Source organism: Rhinopithecus roxellana, chromosome 13 (genome assembly GCF_007565055.1).
Source record: "Rhinopithecus roxellana isolate Shanxi Qingling chromosome 13, ASM756505v1, whole genome shotgun sequence".
NCBI classification, from domain to species: Eukaryota; Metazoa; Chordata; class Mammalia; order Primates; family Cercopithecidae; genus Rhinopithecus; species Rhinopithecus roxellana.
The window spans coordinates 104,024,519-104,044,726 of record NC_044561.1 but is presented as its reverse complement, the minus strand read 5'-3'; the positions used below and the strand labels follow the sequence as shown (position 1 = coordinate 104,044,726).

At 48.7% G+C, this 20,208-nt stretch overlaps 1 protein-coding gene across 9 annotated transcripts in view; it reads left to right on the top strand.

Moving 5' to 3' along the window:
- Window positions 1-16,888: 16,888 nt before the first annotated feature.
- The window catches only part of BCL2L1 (BCL2 like 1), a 66,616-nt gene continuing 63,296 nt past the window's right edge, over window positions 16,889-20,208 (top strand). Inside the window, exons 1-2 of one of the 9 annotated variants that reach the window (XM_030914335.1) lie at window positions 16,889-17,153; window positions 18,559-19,234. In XM_030914335.1, the coding sequence (XP_030770195.1) occupies window positions 18,671-19,234 (564 nt within the window). In that variant the 5' untranslated portion in view covers window positions 16,889-17,153; window positions 18,559-18,670. Of the gene's footprint in view, window positions 17,154-17,237; window positions 18,272-18,337; window positions 18,470-18,540; window positions 19,235-20,208 lie in introns of those variants that run through there. The other 8 variants (XM_030914336.1, XM_010352794.2, XM_010352793.2 and 5 more) reach the window with 8 other exon arrangements.

Below are 20,208 nucleotides of genomic sequence, written 5' to 3'. Positions count from 1 at the left end.
CGAGATAGGCAGATCACTTGAGGCGACGAGTTCGAGACCACCCTGGCCAAAATGTTGAAACCCCCATCTCTACTAAAAGTACAAAAATTAGCCGGGCGTGCTGGCGCGGGCCTGTAATCACAGCTACTTGGGAGGCTGAGGCAGGAGAATCACTTGAACCCGGGAGGTGGAGGTTGCAGTGAGCCAAGATTGCACCACTGCACTCCAGCCTGGGTGACAGAGCAAGACTCTTCTCAAAACAAAAAAGAAAGGGTCGAGGCAATTCCAATGAAAGTCCCAGTGGGTTCTGTTCTGTAATTTGCCAAGTTAATTCTAAAGTTCCTATGGAAGAGCAAAAGCACAAGTAGTGGCATCTAGAATTTTGAAAAAGATTGGGGAAATTGACATACCAGATTTTGTACATATTAACATGAAATTATAGTAATTTTAAAAGTATGGTTCAATTAATTCACACGCACAGGGAGCAATCAGCAAAATCCAGACAGGGAAACCACAGGACAAATGATTTAGTTTATTCAAAACATAAACTGCCAGAGTTTGGTTTTGTTTTCTTTTCGTTGTTGTTGTTTTGTCTTGTTTTGTTTTGTTTTTTGAGACGGAGTTTCATTATTGTAGCCTAGGCTGGAGTGCAACGGTGTGATCTCGGCTCACTGCAAGCTCAGCCTCCCGGTTTCTCCTGCCTCAGCCTCCCAAGTAGCTGGGACTACAGGCACACACTACCACACCTGACTAATTTTTTAGATTTTTTTGGTAGAGACGGGGTTTCACCATGTTGGCCAGGCTGCTCTCGAACTCTTAACCTCGGGTGATCCCCCTGCCTCACCCTCCCAAGTGCTGGGACTACAGGCGTGAGCCACCACACCTTTTGTTTTCTTTTTTAAGAGTCCTTGTGTTGTAGAGATACATAGAGATAAGGTAGGGATGAAATTACTCTGGCACCTGCTTCCAAATAATTGGGAGTAGGCAGTGAAAGTAAGTAGGTGGGGATTTAGTTGAAACAAGATTAGCTACAAACTGATAATTGTTGAACCTGCTGATGGGTTCATGATACATAAATACATACATATACTCTTGTATGAGTTTGAAATTTTCCACAGTTAAAATAAGGTGGTTGCCTGGTGCAGTGGCTCACACCTGTAATCCCAGCACTTTGGGAGGCCAAGGCGGGTGGATGATTTGAGGTCAGGAGTTTGAGACCAGCCTGGACAACATAGTGAAAACCTGTCTCTACTAAAAATACAAAAAATTAGCCAGGCATGGTGGCGGGTGCCTGTAATCCAGCTACTTGGAAGGCTGAGGCAGGAGAATCACTTGAATCCGGGAGGCAGAGGTTGCAGTGAGCCGAGATCACGCCATTGCAGTCCAGCCTGGGTGACAAAGCAAGACTCTATCTCAAAAAAAAGGGGGGGGGATGGGGGAGTAGTGGTTGTTGTTGTGGTGGTTGTTTTGTTGTTTTGAGATAGGGTCTTGCTGTCACCCAGGCTGGAGTGCAGTGGCAGGATCACAGCTCACTCTAACCCCAACCTCCCAGATTCAAGTGATCTTCCCACCTCAGCCTCCCAAAGTTCTGGGATTACAGGCATAAGCCACCGCACCTTGTCTAAAAAGAGATATTTTTGCTGGGCATAGTGATTCACGCCTGTAATCCCAGCACTTTGGGAGGCCAAGGCGGCCAGATCACCTGAGGTCGGGAGTTCGAGACCAGCCTGACCAACATGGAGAAACTCCGTCTCTACTAAAAATAGAAAATTAGCTGGGCATGGTGGCGGGCATCTGTATTTCCAGCTACTCCGGAGTCTGAGGCAGGAGAATCGCTTGAACCGGGGAGGTGGAGGTTGTGGTGAGCCAGGATCACGCCATTGCACTCTAGCCTGGGCAACAAGAGTGAAACTCCATCTCAAAAATAAATAAATAAATAAATAAATAAATAAATAAATAAATAGAGGTATTTTTAAGTATGGTATTGTCATAGAAGTTAAAAGTGGGGGAAATCAGTGGAAGAGTTTAAGAGTCCAGAAACACACTCAGCCAGTTACAGTGGCTCATGCCTGTAATCTTAGCACTTTGGAAAGCAGAGGCAGGAAGACTGCTTGAGCCAGGAGTTTGAAATCAGCCCGGACAACATGGCAAGATACAAAAAAACCTTAAAATTAGGCAGGTGTGGTGGCATGTACCTGTAGTCCCAGCTACTCAAGAGGCTGAGGTGCTGGGCGCGGTGGCTCAAGCCTGTAATCCCAGCACTTTGGGAGGCCGAGACGGGCGGATCACGAGGTCAGGAGATCGAGACCATCCTGGCTAACACTGTGAAACCCCGTCTCTACTAAAAAATACAAAAAACTAGCCGGGCGAGGTGGCGGGCGCCTGTAGTCCCAGCTACTCGGGAGGCTGAGGCAGGAGAATGGCGTAAACCCAGGAGGCGGAGCTTGCAGTGAGCTGAGATCCGGCCACTGTACTCCAGCCTGGGCGACAGAGCGAGACTCCGTCTCAAAAAAAAAAAAAAAAAAAAAGAGGCTGAGGTATGAGGATCACTTGAGCTTGGGAGGTCAAGGCTGCAACGAGCCATGATTCTCCAGCCTGGGCAACAGAGCTGGATCCTATCTCTAAAAACAAAAACAAAATCCAGAACTCACGTATATCAGAATCTAGTAGGCCAGGCACAGTGGCACACCTGTAATCCCAGCACTTCGGGAGGCTGGGCGGGGGCAGATCACTTGAGGTCGGGAGTTCGAGACCAGCCTGGGCAACATGGCAAAACCCCTTCTCTACAAAAAATACAAAACTTAATAGGCCTGGCACAGTGGCTTACACCTGTAATCCCAGCACTTTGGGAGGCTGAGGCGGGCGGATCATGAGGTCAGGAGTTTGAGACCAGCCTGGCCAACAGTGAAACCCCGTCTCTACAAAAAAATACAAAAATTAGCCAGGTATGGTGGCACGCACCTGTAGTCCCAGCTACTTGGGAGGCGGAGGCAGGAGAATCACTTGAACCCGGGAGGCAGAGGTTGCAGTGAGCCGAGACCATGCCATTGCACTCCAGCCTGAGTGACAGAGTGAGACTCTGTCTCAAAAACAAACAAACACAAAAATTAGCTGAGCATGGTGGTACTCACCTGTTGTCCCAGCTACTCCAGAGGCTGAGGTGGGAAAATCATCTGAACCTGGGTGGCGGAGGTTGCAGTGAGCTGAGATCACAGCACTACACTCCAGCCTAGGAGACAGAGCGAGATCCTGTCCCCCAAACCCCTACTAAAAAGAAGAAACAAAACTGGCCATCAAACACATGAAGGTGCTCAGCCTCACTATAAGGGAAATTTAAACAAGAAAGTTCCATTTTTCACTCATCAGATTAACCAAAATTAAAAGTTTGATAGTATCAGAAATTTGTAAGGTTTAACTCACCAGGTAGGAGTATAGATGGGTGCGGACAACCATTGACGGCTTTTTTTTTTTGAGACAGTCTCACTCTGTCGCTCAGGCTGGAGCGTGGTGGGCACAATCTCAGCTCACTGCAACTTCTGCCTCCCGGGTTCAAGCAATTCTCGTGCCTCAGCCTCCCTGAGTAGCTGGGATTACAGGCACCTGATACCATGCCCGGCTAATTTTTTAATTTTTTTTTTTTTTTTGAGACGGAGTCTCACTCTGTCGCCCAGGCTGGAGTGCAGTGGCCGGATCTCAGCTCACTGCAAGCTCCGCCTCCCAGGTTCATGCCATTCTCCTGCCTCAGCCTCCCGAGTAGCTGGGACTACAGGCACCTGCCACCTCACCTGGCTAGTTTTTTGTATTTGTTAGTAGAGACAGGGTTTCACCGTGTTAGCCAGGATGGTCTTGATCTCCTGACTTTGTGATCCGCCCGTCTCGGCCTCCCAAAGTGCTGGGATTACAGGCTTGAGCCACCGCGCCCGGCCATTTTTTTTTTTTTTTTTTTTTTTTTTTTGGAGACAAAATTTTGCTCTTTCACCCAGGCTGGAGTGCAATGGCATGATCTGGGCTCACTAAACCTCCCCCTCCTGGGATCAAGTGATTCTCCTGCCTCAGCCTCCCGAGTAGCTGGGATTACAGGCACCCACCACGAAGCCCAGCTCATTTTTTAATTTTTAGCAGCGACGGGGTTTCACCATGTTGGCCAGGCTGGTTTGGAACTCCTGACCACAGGTGATTCACCTGCCTCCCAAAATGCAGGGATTACAGGTGTGAGCCACTGCACTCGACCTATTAACAACTATTAAAATGTCAAACAAGTATGCCTTGTGATGTAGGACTTCCATTTCTAGGTTTCATTCCAAGAGATAAGACTCATCCAGTCACACAAAGGCCCAGTTGCTGCAGCATTTATTGAGCACCTGCTATGTGCCAAGTCACCATATACTAAGTGTGGGGATACAGCAGTAAAAAGACAGACAAAATTCCTGTCCTCGTGGAACTGTCGTTCTAGGGGAGAAGACAGATGCTAGACGATCGAAATAAGTAAATGATCTAGTGTATTAGCAGGTGATAAATGCAAAACCGTTTGCTCACGAGGCCCTGAAGTGTGGATGGCAATACAAGGAGAAAGGCAGGAGCTGGATAGACAGTGGGGCAAAGGGAGGGCACGGGTCTGCCTGGGCTGTGACTGTCCCACTTTCAGCACCCACATCACCCAACAACCAGGCATGTGCCTGCCAACCATGGAGTAGACAGGCTCGGGTCAAGATCGGGGTGAAGGTAGTTTGCCTTATATTAGGAAGGAAGAGGCATCAGAACTGTCGTTGTCTGGGGACTACTAGGCAGAAGGTAACTGACCAAATGAATAAACGAATGAATGAGGCAATGTAAGGAGGCCAGGATGTGTGCAAGAGCTTCTCAGTTCCTTCCAAATGAACAGGAGGTAAACCTGGTCCAACAGTTTCCTCTCCTGTCATTTTATCTGCTCATGTTAGGCTGAGCTTCAAGTTCTCGTTCTCTGTGAATGGCAGACTATGTGGTCTGAATCACTGAAGCAGAATTTCAGAGCTGGAAGGACAGACACATCTGGTCCACTCTGTCCACAATTTCAATTATCCCCGAGGGAAGGGGACAAGAGTGGAAACAGGGAAATCAATTAGTAGCTCATTTCAATGTAGTTGTGAGAAATTGGAAACCACCTAAATTTTCACAAATAGGGGAATATTTCAACCAACTGCCTACAGAATGGAACACTAAGCAGCAGTTTAAAAAAGTTCCATGGATCTGGACTGACAGGAGGGGATCTTTAAGATACATTTTTGAGTCAAAAAAAAAAATGAATAGCATGACTGGGCACGGTGACTCATGCCTGTAATCCCAGAACTTTGGGAGGCCGAGGCAGGTAGATCACCTGAGGTCAAGAGTTCGGGACCAGCCTGGCCAACATGGTGAAACCCCATCTCTACTAAAAATACAAAATTAGCCAGGCGTGGTGGTGGGCGCCTGTAATCCTGCCACTCAGGAGGCTGAGGCAGGAGAATCACTTCGACCTGGGAGGTGGAGGTTGCAGTGAGCCGAGCTCGTGCCACTGCACTCCAGCCTGGGCAACATGACTGAAATTCCGTCTCAAAAAAATGAATTGCTGATTGACATAAATTCATTATGACATCATTATGTTTTTAAAATACTCAAAATAACGTTCCACTTTTCCCATGGGTATGTATAAGTAACCATTAGTACTTACCACATGCCAACCACTATTAGAAGTATTTTACATGTATTAACTCATGTATCCTATCAATAACCCTATGAGATAGTTAATGTTACCACACCCATTTTATAGATTGTAGAAACTGAGGCCGGGCGCGGTGGCTCAAGCCTGTAATCCCAGCACTTTGGGAGGCCGAGACGGGCGGATCACAAGGTCAGGAGATCGAGACCATCCTGGCTAATACGGTGAAACCCCGTCTCTACTAAAGAACACAAAAAACTAGCCGGGCGACGAGGCGGGCGCCTGTAGTCCCAGCTACTTGGGAGGCGGAGGCAGGAGAATGGCGTGAACCTGGGAGGCGGAGCTTGCAGTGAGCTGAGATCTGGCCACTGCACTCCAGCCTGGGCGACAGAGCCAGACTCCGTCTCAAAAAAAAAAAAAAAAAAAAAAAAAAGAAACTGAGCCTTAGAAAGATTAGACAATTTCTCTGAGATCATACAGCTTTTGTGCGACAAAATCAGGATTTGAGGCCAGGAAGGCCTACTCCAGAGACCAACCCCTAACCATTGCCCTGGACTGCCTCTCCTACGTGGATGTATATAGACAGAGAAAGTTATGGAAGAATTCGTAACAAACTAAAAAGAATGGGAAATTCAGAGGGGAGAAGTCAAACTGGACTTACACAGAGAAAGGATAGATAACTTGAGTCTTTAATTAAAAAAAAAAAAAAAAAGGCTGGGCACAGTGGCTCAAGCCTGTAATCCCAGCACCTTGAGAGGCCGAGACAGGCGGATCACGAGGTCAGGAGATCGAGATCATCTTGGCTAACACGGTGAAACCCAGTCTCTACTAAAAAATACAAAAAAACTAGCCGGGCGAGGTGGCGGGCGCCTGTAAGTCCCAGCTACTCAGGAGGCTGAGGCAGGAGAATGGCATGAACCTGGGAGGCGGAGCTTGCAGTGAGCTGAGATCCAGCCACTGCACTCCAGCCTGGGTGACAGAGCAAGACTCCGTCTCAAAAAAAAAAAAAAAAGGAAGGACTGTTAGCCAGGCGCAGTGACTCACGCTTGTAATCCCAGCACTTTAGGAGGCCAAGGTGGGTGGATCACCTGAGGTCAGGAGTTCGAGACCAGCCTGGACAACATGACGAAACCCCGTCTCTACTAAAAATAAAAAAATTAGCTGGGTGGTGGCAGGAGCCTGTAATTCCAGCTACTTGGGAGGCTGAGGCAGAATTGCTTGAATCCGGGAGGCAGAGGTTGTAGTGAGCCAAGATTGCACAACTGCACTCCAGCCTGGGCAACAAGAGCAAAACTCCATCTCAAAATAATAATAATAAATAAATAAATAAATAAACTCAAATCAACCAAAAAATACACAACAACATTCTTTTTATTTACTTAATTATTTTATTTATTTATTTATTTTTGAGATGGAGTCTCGCTCTGTCGCCCAGGCTGGAGTGCAATGGTGTGATCTCGGCTCACTGAACCTCACCCCCCTGGGTTCAAGCAATTCTCCTGCCTCAGCCTCCTGAGTATCTGGGATTACAGGTATGTGCCACCATGCTCGGCCACATTTTTGTATTTTTAATAGAGATGTGTTTTCACCATGTTAGCCAGGAAGTCAGGATGGTCTCGATCTCCTGACCTCGTGATCCACCCACCTTGGCCTCCCAAAGTGTTGGATTATAGGTGTGAGCCACCATGCCGGGCCATTTTTTTTTTCCTTTTTTCTTTCCTTCTTTCTTTCTTTTTTTTTTTTTTTTTTTTTTTTGGAGATGGAGTTTCACTCTTGTTGCCCAGGCTGGAGTGCAATGGCGCCATCTCCGTTCACCGGTTCACCGCAACCTTCGCCTCCCAGCTTCAAGTGATTATCCTGCCTCAGCCTCCCGAGTAGCTGGGATTACAGGCATGCGCCACCATGCCTGGCCAATTTTCTATTTTTAGTAGAGATGGGGTTTCTCCATGTTGGTAAGGCTGGTCTTGAACTCCCAACCTCAGGTCATCCACCTGCCTTAGCCTCCCAAAATGCTGGGATTACAGGCGTGAGCCACTGCACCTGGCCTATTTTTTTTTTTTTTTTTTTTTTTTTGGTAACAGTAAAACTGCAAAGGAGAGAGAAGGAGGAGCCAGTGAGGTAGAAAGTTATTTAAGCTCTTCAAACTCTGTTTTGAAAAAGTGAGAGATTAACTGGGTGTGGTGGCACATGCCTGCAGTCCTACCTATTCTGGATGCTGAGACGGGAGGATTGCTTGAACCCAGGAGGTTGAGGCTACAGTGTGCTGTGATCATGCCACCTCACTCCAGCTTGGGTGAGAGAATGAGATCCTGTCTTGAAAAATAATAAATAATGAGAGAGAAAGAACGAACCAGCCTCCACTGCTGCCCCTAACCAAGCTGATCCTCCACTCTATGTCTCTTAGTCCCTCCACCATCTAACTAGTGGTCACTAGGCCAGAAATCTGGACCTGCTTTCCAGCTCAATGGAGGCCTCCTACTTCATTGGCTCTGGGTGATGACTTAACTTCCAGACACCTCCAAGCGAGGTGACTTCAATCACCCAAAGACGCTCCTCTGGAGAAGGCTGCAGGTATAAATCATTGATGACAGCTGTCAGAAGGATCCCCAGGATCGCTTGGACTCAGCAGGTCAAGGCGGCAGTGAGCTGTGATTACACTGCTGCACTCTAGCCTGGGCAACAGTCATACCCTGTCTCAGAAAATAAACAAACAAAAAAAGGCTCCCCAGAAAAGTCAGCACTGTGGCTCTGTTGTTTTTGTTTTTTTGTTTTTTTTTTTTTTTTTTCCATTTTTTCTTCCAATCTTCCATCCAACCAAGTGTTGGAGCTCAGAAAATGATACTCTAAAACGTGGTGCTGGCCGGGCGCGGTGGCTCAAGCCTGTAATCCCAGCACTTTGGGAGGCCGAGACGGGCGGAACACGAGGTCAGGAGATCGAGACCATCCTGGCTAACACGGTGAAACCCCGTCTCTACTAAAAATACAAAAAACTAGCCGGGCGAGGTGGCGGGCGCCTGTAGTCCCAGCTACTCCGGAGGCTGAGGCAGGAGAATGCTGTAAACCCGGGAGGCGGAGCTTGCAGTGAGCTGAGATACAGCCACTGTACTCCAGCCTGGGAGACAGAGCCAGACTCCGTCTCAAAAAAAAAAAAAAAAAAAAAAAAAAAAAGGTGCTTTGGCATGCTGGGTGCTTTGAACAAAGGAGATTGAAAGGCCTCAGAAATAAGCCTCAGAAACAAGGTCTCTCTGTGACCCTGTCCCCATCATTCCCTTCCAAAGAGCAGGAGGGAGCCATTGCTGAAGTTCTTTCCCTTATATGACTGAGGGAAGTTCTTCCAATTGTGCTAAATGCAATTGTCTTAAACTCTCTTCCTAGGAATCTCATCAAACAACCAGGTAAGATTAGTCACCAGAGAGGAGATTAAAAGTAACCACCACATCCAGACAGGCTATTGTCTGTTCTTCCAGAGATTGTTCCAAAACAACTTTTTTTTTTTTTTTTGAGATGGAGTCTCGCTCTGTCTCCCAGGCTGGAGTGCGGTGGCGCGATCTCGGCACGTGTAAGATTGGTGGTAGTGGCTGGGCGCGGTGGCTCAAGCCTGTAATCCCAGCACTTTGGGAGGCCGAGACGGGCGGATCACGAGGTCAGGAGATCGAGACCATCCTGGCTAACCCGGTGAAACCCCGTCTCTACTAAAAAATACAAAAAACTAGCCGGGCGAGGTGGCAGGCGCCTGTAGTCCCAGCTACTCGGGAGGCTGAGGCAGGAGAATGGCGTAAACCTGGGAGGTGGAGCTTGCAGTGAGCTGAGATCCGGCCACTGCACTCCAGCCTGGGCGACAGGGCGAGACTCCGTCTCAAAAAAAAAAGATTGGTGGTAGCAGTCTGAGACCAGCTTACGCAACATAGTGAGGCCCCATCTCTATAAAAAATAAAAATAAAAATAAAAAACATTAAAAAAAAAAAAAAAAGCTAGGTGTAGTACACACCTGCAGTCCCAGCAATTCAGGAGGCTGAAGTGGGAGGATCGTTTGAGCCTGGGAGTTTGAGGCAGCAGTGAACTATGATTGTGCCACCATACTCCGGCCTGGGCAACAGAGGGAGATCCTATCTCAATCACAAAAAAAAAAAAAAGAGTGATTCAAAGACGTTTGAATGCAAATACAGATACCTCATATATCTATACCTATGCACACATACATTTATATATATATACAATGTCTATGTGTGTTCATATGTTGTTCAAATTTTTCATTTAAAAAGTAATGCTTTCTTTCTTTTTTTTTTTTTTTGAGACAGAGTCTCATCTGTCACCCAGGCTAGAGTGCACAATCTCGGCTCACAGCAACCTCCACCTCCCAGGTTCAAGTGATTCTCTTGCCTCAGCCTCCTGAGTAGCTATGATTACAAGCAACCGCTAGCACACCCAGCTAATTTTTTGTATTTTTAGTAGAGACGGGGTTTCACCGTATTGGCCAGACTGGTTTTGAACTCCTGACCTCAAGTGATCTGCCCACCTCGACCTTCCAAAGTGCTGGGATTACAGGCATGAGCCAACACACCAGGCCAAAAGTAATGCTTTCTTTTTTTTTTTTTTTGAGGCGGAGTCTCGCTCTGTCGCCCGGACTGGAGTGCAGTGGCCGGATCTCAGCTCACTGCAAGCTCCGCCTCCTGGGTTTACGCCATTCTCCTGCCTCAGCCTCCCGAGTAGCTGGGACTACAGGCGCCTGCCACCTCGCCCGGCTAGTTTTTTTTGTATTTTTAGTAGAGACGGGGTTTCACCGTGTTAGCCAGGATGGTCTCGATCTCCTGACCTCGTGATCCGCCCGTCTCGGCCTCCCAAAGTGCTGGGATTACAGGCTTGAGCCACCGCGCCCGGCTGCTTTCTTATTTTAATATTTGGAAAATACAAGGAGGGTAAGGGATTAAAAATCACCTATTGATTACAATGTATACTTTTTAAGTGATGGGAACATTAAAAGTCCAGACTTCACTAACTGTATAATTCATCTACTATGTAACCCAAAACCACTTGTACCCCTAAAGCTATTGAAGTTTTTAAAAATTGTATATATGAAAAAATACTGAAAATAAAGAATAAAGAAAAGTAACTATAATCTAGCCTTTAGTGGCACTATCTCTACTATTAGCATTTTAGTATATTTCCTCTTGTCTTTTAAACATTGATTTTGTTAATACAGTAGATACAAATACATATATGCAATGTATGAAAGGTATAAAGAATAATGAAGCAAAAAAATGTCTCTGTACCTATGTATAATTCAACAAGAAAACCATTTTCGTTAACCTTTTTTTTCTACTTTTTTTGTTTCTTTCTTTCTTTTTTTTTTTTGAGACAGAGTCTTGCACTGTTGCCCGGGCTGGAGTGCAGTGGCGCAATCTTGGCTCACTGCAACCTCCACCTCCTGGATTCAAGCGATTCTCCTGCCTCAGCTTCCTGAGTAGCTGAGATTACAGGCACCCGCCACCATGCCCAGCTAATTTTTTTTGTATTTTTAGTAGAGACGGGGGTTTCACTATGTTGGCCAGGCTGGTCTCGATTTCTTGACCTTGTGATCTGCCCGCCTTGGCCTCCCAAAGTGCTGGGATTACAGGCATGAGCCACCACACCCGGCCTTGTTCCTTTTTATTTAAATTGTTTATACTATTCTGTTTCAGACATAGATCATTATTTTTGAAGCTTCCAATTTCATCTTGTTCCCTAGGTCAATTCACTACCCTCTCCTGTTAATGTCCAATAGCTATAATGACTTTTTTTTTTTTTTTTTTTTGAGAGAGAGGCTCTCTCTGTTGCCCAGGCTGGAGGGCAGTAGCAGGATCTCAGCTCCCTGCAACCTCTACCTCCTGGATTCAAGCAACTCTCATGCTTCTGCCTCCAGAGTATCCGTGACTTCAGGTGCATGCCACCACACCCAGCATATTTTTAGTAGAAATGGTATTTTGCCATGTTGGCCAGACTGGTCTCAAACTCCTGACGTCAAGTGATCTGCCCGCCTTGGCCTCCCAAAGTGCCGGGATTACAGCATGAGCCACTGCGCCCAGCCTATCATGACTTTTCTGTTTGTCATTCTCTTATCACATAGACATATAAGGTGTGTATATATACATATAACTTGTATATATACAAGTTATCTACTACTGGAGAACAAATTACCCCCAACCTTTTTTTTTTTTGAGGCGGAGTCTCGCTCTGTCGCCCAGGCTGGAGAGCAGTGGCCGGATCTCAGCTCACTGCAAGCTCCGCCTCCCGGGTTTATGCCATTCTCCTGCCTCAGCCTCCCGAGCAGCTGGGACTACAGGGGCCCGCCACCTCGCCCAGCTCGTTTTTTGTATTTTTTAGTAGAGACGGGGTTTCACCGTATTAGCCAGGATGGTCTCGATCTCCTGACCTCGTGATCCGCCCGTCTCGGCCTCCCAAAGTGCTGGGATTACAGGCTTGAGCCACTGCGCCCGGCCACCCCCAAACTTAGCAGCTTAAAATTACAATAATTTATTATTTCATACAATTTCTGAGTGTCTGAGGAATACAATTCTGAGGAATTCAGCTTAATGGAGTGTTTCTGGTTCAAGGTCTCTAATAAGATTATCATCACCTGAAGGCTTGACTGGGCCAGGAGGACCCTCACATGACTATCGACCTCTCCATAGGGCTGCTCCCAACATGGCAGCTGACTTCCCCCAGAGTGAGAGAGAGACCACAAACACAAAGACAGAAGCTACAATCTTTTTTTTTTTTTTTTTTTGAGATGGACTCTCCCTCTGTCGCCCAGGCTGGAGTGCAGTGGCGGGATCTCGGCTCACTCACTGCAAGCTCTGCCTCCCAGGTTCATGCCATTCTCCTGCCTCAGCCTCCCGAGTAGCTGGGACTACAGGCGCCCACCACCACGCCCAGCTAATTTTTTTTTGTATTTTTAGTAGAGATGGGGTTACACCGTGTTAGCCAGGATGGTCTGGATCTCCTGACCTCATGATCCACCCGCCTTGGCCTCCCCAAGTGCTGGGATTACAGATGTGAGCCACCACGCCCGGCTGAAGCCATAATCTTTTGTCACCAAGTCTTGAAGTGACATACCCTCAGTTTGGGCAATATGGCAAAACACCGTCTCTACAAAAAATACAAAAATTAGCCAGGTGTGGTGGCACACACCTGTGGTCCCAGACACTAGGGAGGCTGAGTGGGGGAGGATTGCTTGGGCCGAGGAGGTCAAGGCTGCAGTGAGCCGTGACTGTGTCACTGCGCCACAGCCTTGGCAACAGCGAGTCCCTGTCAAGAAAAGAAAGAAAGAGAGAGAAAAAAGAAGGGAGGGAAAGAAACATTCCATCGCTGCAATTTGTCATTAGTCACACAGAACAACTGTGGTTCAGTGTGGGAGGAAAACACACAAGAGCGTGAATACGAAGAGGCAGGGATATTCAGGTGCCATCTTGGAGGAAGCTAGATACTACAAACTCTAAATTGTATAGTTTTGCTTATTTCTAAACTGCGTATAAGTAGATTCTTCCTACATTATTTTTTCTTTTGCAATTTTTTCCATTCAATATGTTTCTGAAATTCTTTTTTTTTTTTTTGAAAGGGTGTCTCACTCTGTCGCTGGAGTACAATGGTATGATCACATCTCACTGTAGCCTCGACCTCCCAGGCTTAAGCAATTCTCCCACCTCAATCTACTGAGTTGCTAGGGACTACAGGTGTTATGCCACCAGGCCTGGCGAATTGTTTTTGTTTGTTTGTTTGTTTTGTTTTGTAGAGAAGAGGTCTCACTATGTTGCCCAGGCTGGTATTGAACTCCTGGCTTGAGCTCAAGCATCTTTCCGCCTCGAACTCCCAACGTGGTGGGATTACAAGTGTGAGCCACCATGGCTGGTCTGTTTCTGAGATTCTTCTTTTTTTGGAGGGAGGGGACAGATTCTCGCTGTGTCGCCCAGGCTGGAGTGTGGTGGCGTGCTTTCGGCTCCCTGCAACCTCTGTCTCCTGGGTTCAAGTGATTCTCCTGCCTCAGCCTCCTGAGTAGCTAGGATTACAGGCACTTGCCACCATGCCTGGCTAATTTTTGCGTTTTTAGTAGAGACGAAGTTTCACCATGTTGGCCAGGCTGGTCTTGAACCCCTGATCTCATGATCCACCCGCCTTGGCCTCCCAAAGGGGTGGTACTACAGATGTGAGCCACCATGCCCGGCCAAAGTTGGCATGGTTTTAAATAGTGTTATATAATTAAAAATAGGCCGGGCACGGTGGCTCACGCCTGTAATCCCAGTACTTTGGGAGGCCGAGGCGGGCGGATCACGAGGTCAGGAGATTGAGACCATCCTGGCGAACACGGTGAAACCCCATCTCTACTAAAAATACAAAAAAAAAAAAAAAAATAGCCGGGCGTGGTGGCGGGCTGAGGCAGGAGAATGGCGTGAACCTGGGAGGCGGTGGAGCTTGCAGTGAGCTGAGATCATTGCGCCACTGCACTCCAGCCTGGGCGACAGAGTGAGACTCCATCTCAAAAAATAAAATAAAATAAATAAAATAATAGCTGGGTGTGGTGGCTCATGCCTGTAATTCCAGCACTTTGAAAGGCCGAGGCGGGCGGAGCACAAAGTCAGGAGTTTGAGACCAGCCCGACCAACATGGTGAGGCAGGAGAATCACTTGAACCCGGGAGGCAGAGGTTGCAGTAAGCTGAGATTGTGCCACTGCACTCCAGCCTGGGCGATAGAGCGAGACTCCGTATCAAAAAAAAGAAAAAAAAAGAAAAGAAAAGAAAAAAAGAGGGAGGCTGAGACCAGAGAATTGCTTGAATCCAGGAGGCAGGGGTTGCAGTGAGCCAAGATCATGCCACTGCACTCCAGCCTGGGCAACAGAGCAAGACTCTGTCTCAAAAAAAAGAAAAAGAGAAAAGAAAAAAAATTACAAAGTTATGCGTAGACAATACAGAGAAGTATAAAAAAGAAAACTTACTTTCTTTAGATTTAAATGTAACTTATTTTCTTTAAATTAGAATCCAAAGACCATTTGAGAGCCATTTTCAAGACTTGCAAAATTCCTTTTCCAAAATACTGTATCCATCTTTCCAAAATATAAATTTCTTCATGTTCTTTCTGGTTTAAAAAAGCTTTGCTGGCTCCTCTGGTGCTATTTGATGTGCTGCTCACATGGATACACATTTATATTCCACCTCCTCTCTACCACTCTCCTCAGTCATCCCAATTTATTTCCAGGACACCATGGGCTCTCATGCTGGGTTGCCAGGCCTTCGCTCAAGCAATATCTTCTGCTTAAAATGCTCCTACATCCTTTCTCTCCCAAGCAAAATTCGATTCTTCTTTTCAGGGCCAGTTCAGTAAAGCCCCTATCTGTGGACAGAGTTTATCTGCCCTCTGCTAGGCTCCCAAAGCACACTGAGGCTTCCATAATGATACTTTTCATATTGAAATAATTGTGACACCATAGGTCCAAAAATGTAAATCAGACCAGGTGCGGTGGCTCACACCTGTAATCCCAGCACTTTGGGAGGCCGAGGTGGGTGGATCACGAGGTCAGGAGTTCGAGACCAGCCTGACCAACTGGTGAAATCCTGTCTCTACTAAAAATACAAAAATTAGCCAGGTGTGGTGGCGGGTGCCTGTAATCCCAGCTACTCAGGAGGCTGAGGCAGGAGAATCACTTGAACCCCAGAGGCAGAGGCTGCAGTGAGCTGAGATTGCACCACTGCACTCCAGCTTGGGTGACAGAGCAAGACTCTGTCTCAAAAAAAAAAAAAAAAAAAGTAAATCAGGGCTAGGAGTGGCTAATGCCTGTAATCCCAGCACTTTGGGAGGCTGACACAGACGGATCACTTGAGCCCAGGGGTTTGAGACCAACCTGGGCAACATGGGGAAACTCCATTCTTTACAGAAAATACAAAAATTAGCTGGGCGTGGAAGTGCGAGCCTGTATTCACAGCTACTGGGGAGGCTGAGGTGGGAGGATTACCTGGGATGGGGAGGTCAAGGCTGCTGTGAGCTGAGATCACACCATTGCACTGCAGGCTGAGTGACAGACAGACCCTGTCTCAAAAAAAAAAAAAAAAAAAGGCCAGGCAGAGTGGCTCAGGCCTGTAATCCCAGCACTTTGGGAGGCTGAGGCAGTCGGATCGCCTGAGGTCAGCAGTTTAGAGACCAGCCTGGCCAAAATGGTGAAACCCTGTCTCTACTAAAAATACAAAAATTAGCCGGGTCCACACCCGGGCTACATCTGGGACTACAGGTGCACCTGTAGTCCCAGATACTAGGGAGGCTGAGGCAGGACAATCACTTGAACCTGGGGGGCAGAGTTTACAGTCAGCCAAGATAGCACCACTGCACTCCAGCCTGGGCAACAGAGCAAGACTCTGTCTCAAACAAACAACAACAACAACAAAAAAAAAATGAGGAAAAACTTCAACAGAAAGACCACCTGAAAAGGGGGTAAACAATATGAAGAGAATTCACCAATACAAGATCCATCCTCCAAAGAAAGACTAAAAAATATGACAAATTGCTCAACTTCATTCATAATAAAAAAAAGAAATATGAAAGTGCCTTAGGTTTTTACCCATCTAATTGGCAAAGATAAAACATTTGATAACACACTGTGTGGTTCAGGAGGTAAGGAAATTGGCCGGGCGCGGTGGCTCACGCCTGTGATTCTCCTGTAAACGATTCTCCTGCCTCAGCCTCCCGAGTAGCTGGGATTACAAGCATGCGCCACCAGGCCCAGCTAATTTTTTGTATTTTTAGTAGAGACGGGGTTTCACCATGTTGGCCAGGCTGGTTTTGAATTCCTGACCTCAGATGATCCGCCCGCCTCGGTCTCCCAAAGTGCTGGGATTACAGGCGTGAGTCACCACGCCCGGCCTGTCCTATGGACTTTACAATTAATAACTTTTGAAATCATCACAATAGCTCAACGAGAGAGGTTGGTACTATTACCCATTTTACAATTGAGGACATTGAAGCACAGCAGTTGAGAAACTTGCCTAACTAGCAGAGTTAGAATCCAGACAAAGTGCTTAACCACAAAGTGCTTCTATATATAAACTGACGGGCGGATGAAATAGGTTGACTGACTAATGATTGACTGACTGACTGACTGAATGAATGAATACATGGAAATGTGATTATAAATGTTGATTTTTTGCGCCTTCCGATTCCCCGGATCTACCGCGAGGGGGCGATCTCTCCCCGGTCCTGATGCCAGTCACTCAAGGCGCGCACTCCCTTTGCGTCTCGGGCTCGCGCGCGTTGCCGCAGCACCGGAAGTGACTGAGCTTGCAAGTTCCCCCGTCTCTTCAGGGGAAACTGAGGCCGGCTTGTTCGGGAGAGACGGCGCGAGCAGTCAGCCAGGTAGGCCGGCAGCCAGGTAGGCCGGCCCGGGTCCGCGGCGCGGAACTCGGCCGCGAAGAGCTCTTGCGTCTGGAAGCTACCGGGCCGATGAAGGGGGATGTGGCCCCCCACGGCTCGCGGGGCTCACAGGTGAGAGCGCCGCCTCCCCTGTGCCTGACAGCCGCTGCGCCCAATAGGAGCCTTCGCCGTCCCGCTTCCGTGCCGGCTAGGCTCGCTGATTGGCGGCGCTGGGGAGGACCGCCGGGGGCGAGGCCCCTCCTCCTAGAAAGGTCTAGGGGGCGCCCCCGGGGGAGGGCGGTTGCTTAGCAACGGGGCGGTGGCTCGGCGGGTACCCGGCCTAGTGAGCACGAGAAGCCGCGAGGCCGCAGCCGGCCCACCCTGGGCTCCGGAGAGGTGCAGCCCCCGGCCCCGGAGCCCTCCCGGGGGCGCCAGGAAGCCACTTTGGGCCTGTCCCCAGGAAAACGTGGTCTCAGCTGTGGGGCCGTCGAGCAGGCCTCGACCCCTCTTCCTGACCTGAGGAGAGGCCCAGCGCCTCACCCTCACCCAGTCTTTGTGCAGGGCGCCGGCGGCCATTGTGTCCGGGCGGGGAATGGAGGGCCCGGCAATCCCCCACCACCACGTTCAGGGCCTTTGGGGAATTCAAAGAAAACCAGCGGCATTTGTGGGGGGTCTCCGGCCTTCAACCTCCCAGACAGGCCTGGGGGTGGCCTTCCCAAAGTCAGATCGCAGATCCGAGGCAGTTTCCCCTTCCCTGCGTCCCTCACCGAAACCTTGAACCCCATTGAGAAGTCCCTTCAGGGTTTCGGACGCCTCCGCCTCACCCTGGGCTGGTACTTAAATAGAAAAAAGAAAGGAAAAAAAACACCTAAATCCATACCAGCCACCTCCGGGAGAGTTCTCCTGGCTCCCAGTAGGAGGCGGAGAGCCAAGGGGCGTGCGAGAGCGAGGGGGCTGGGCTCCCGGGTGGCAGGAGGCCGCGGCTGCGGAGCTGCCGCCCTCGATCCGGGCGATGGAGGAGGAAGCAAGCGAGGGGGCTGGTTCCTGAGCTTCGCAATTCCTGTGTCGCCTTCTGGGCTCCCAGCCTGCCAGGTCGCATGATCCCTCCGGCCGGAGCTGGTTTTTTTGCCAGCCGCCGCGAGGCCGGCTGAGTTACCGGCATCCCCGCAGCCACCTCCTCTCCCGACCTGTGATACAAAAGATCTTCCGGGGGCTGCACCTGCCTGCCTTTGCCTAAGGCGGATTTGAATGTAGGTGGTGCGGGGGAGGGGGAGTGAGGGGGGGACTGCCCAAGGGATGACTTTCCGAGGAAGGCATTTCGGAGAAGAGGGGGGTAGAAAAGGCTGGTGGGAGATTCAGAGTCCACTGGTGCTTTCGATTTGACTTAATTGAAGTATCTTGGAACCTAGACCCAGACCTTCGTAAGACCCACAAAGAAACCAGTTCTGGTACCTGGAGGGGGAATGGGATGTTTAGGGTAAGTGGCATGCATATTAAATTTTTTTTTTTTTTCCTAAAGCTCTTTCTCTCCCTTCAGAATCTTATCTTGGCTTTGGATCTTAGAAGAGAATCACTAACCAGAGACCAGACTCAGTGAGTGAGCAGGTGTTTTGGACAATGGACTGGTTGAGCCCATCCCTATTATAAAAATGTCTCAGAGCAACCGGGAGCTGGTGGTTGACTTTCTCTCCTACAAGCTTTCCCAGAAAGGATACAGCTGGAGTCAGTTTAGTGATGTGGAAGAGAACAGGACTGAGGCCCCAGAAGGGACTGAATCGGAGATGGAGACCCCCAGTGCCATCAATGGCAACCCATCCTGGCACCTGGTGGACAGCCCCGCGGTGAATGGAGCCACTGGCCACAGCAGCAGTTTGGATGCCCGGGAGGTGATCCCCATGGCAGCAGTAAAGCAAGCGCTGAGGGAGGCAGGCGACGAGTTTGAACTGCGGTACCGGCGGGCGTTCAGTGACCTGACATCCCAGCTCCACATCACCCCAGGGACAGCATATCAGAGCTTTGAACAGGTAGTGAATGAACTCTTCCGGGATGGGGTAAACTGGGGTCGCATTGTGGCCTTTTTCTCCTTCGGCGGGGCACTGTGCGTGGAAAGCGTAGACAAGGAGATGCAGGTATTGGTGAGTCGGATCGCAGCTTGGATGGCCACTTATCTGAATGACCACCTAGAGCCTTGGATCCAGGAGAACGGCGGCTGGGTAAGAACCAAGCCCCTTGTGTGTCCCTTTTCTTTGGTCTCTGGTCAGAGATCCCCAACTGCCCTTCTTCTGTATCTCTTTCTGTTAGGTTGGGTGATTGTTGGAGACATTGATAGTTGAGGAAACCTGACCTCATTTCACGACAAGAGGTTAACTCCTTGGAAATACAAGTGACCCTGTGCTTCAGAGATCAGGCATCTTTTACCCTGGTCACCCCCATGACTCCACTATTCCATACTTGTGTTCCAGTTTCTCAGCAAAGAAAACTATAGCCTATGTGTTCATTAAGTCCCAAACCTGTGAGGGTAGGAAGTTAGTTCGGTGTTTCCCTTACCGTATACAATGGTTCACACACAAAAGGGTGATGAGTATCAGTGACCCACAGACCTCTCCATCTGTTCCCCCCAAGGGATCTCAGTCCTATCCTGGGCTTCTCTTCTCCAAATCAAGTTCCCTTTATTTCAAAGTTTCCGTGTAAGGCACTCTTCTCTCAGACAAGGGCATGGCCACAGGCAGGAGTTCCCACTGGGTTGAATGGCTGAGAATTGTCAGATTTTGGGGCAGTGTAGGCTGTGCAGATTGTGTTTGCACTGCGCCCCCTAAGTTCATTTCCCCCAAAGTGTGCGACTTTCTGCATGGTTGCCTTGTTTGTGGAGCACTTGCTGTGTCACACATTAAGCCCGGGGACTTTGCACCTCGTTGCCTGGGGTCGGTTGGGGAGCTCCAGCTGCTCTGCCTGTTACTTTCCGGCCAGAGCCCTGGGGCCTCTTCACCAAGCACTGTTTGCTGGCAAAGCAAGAACCCAGTTTTTGGGGCTCTGTGAGACATTGAGATTTAGTAACAGACTTCAGATGCAGGTATAAGTCCCTGTCTTATAACTCTGTCATGTATCTAGCTCCGTCATATAACTAGCTGTGTGACTTTGGACAGGCTGGGTTACTTTCTCAAGGCTTAGTTTCTTCCACTAAAAAATG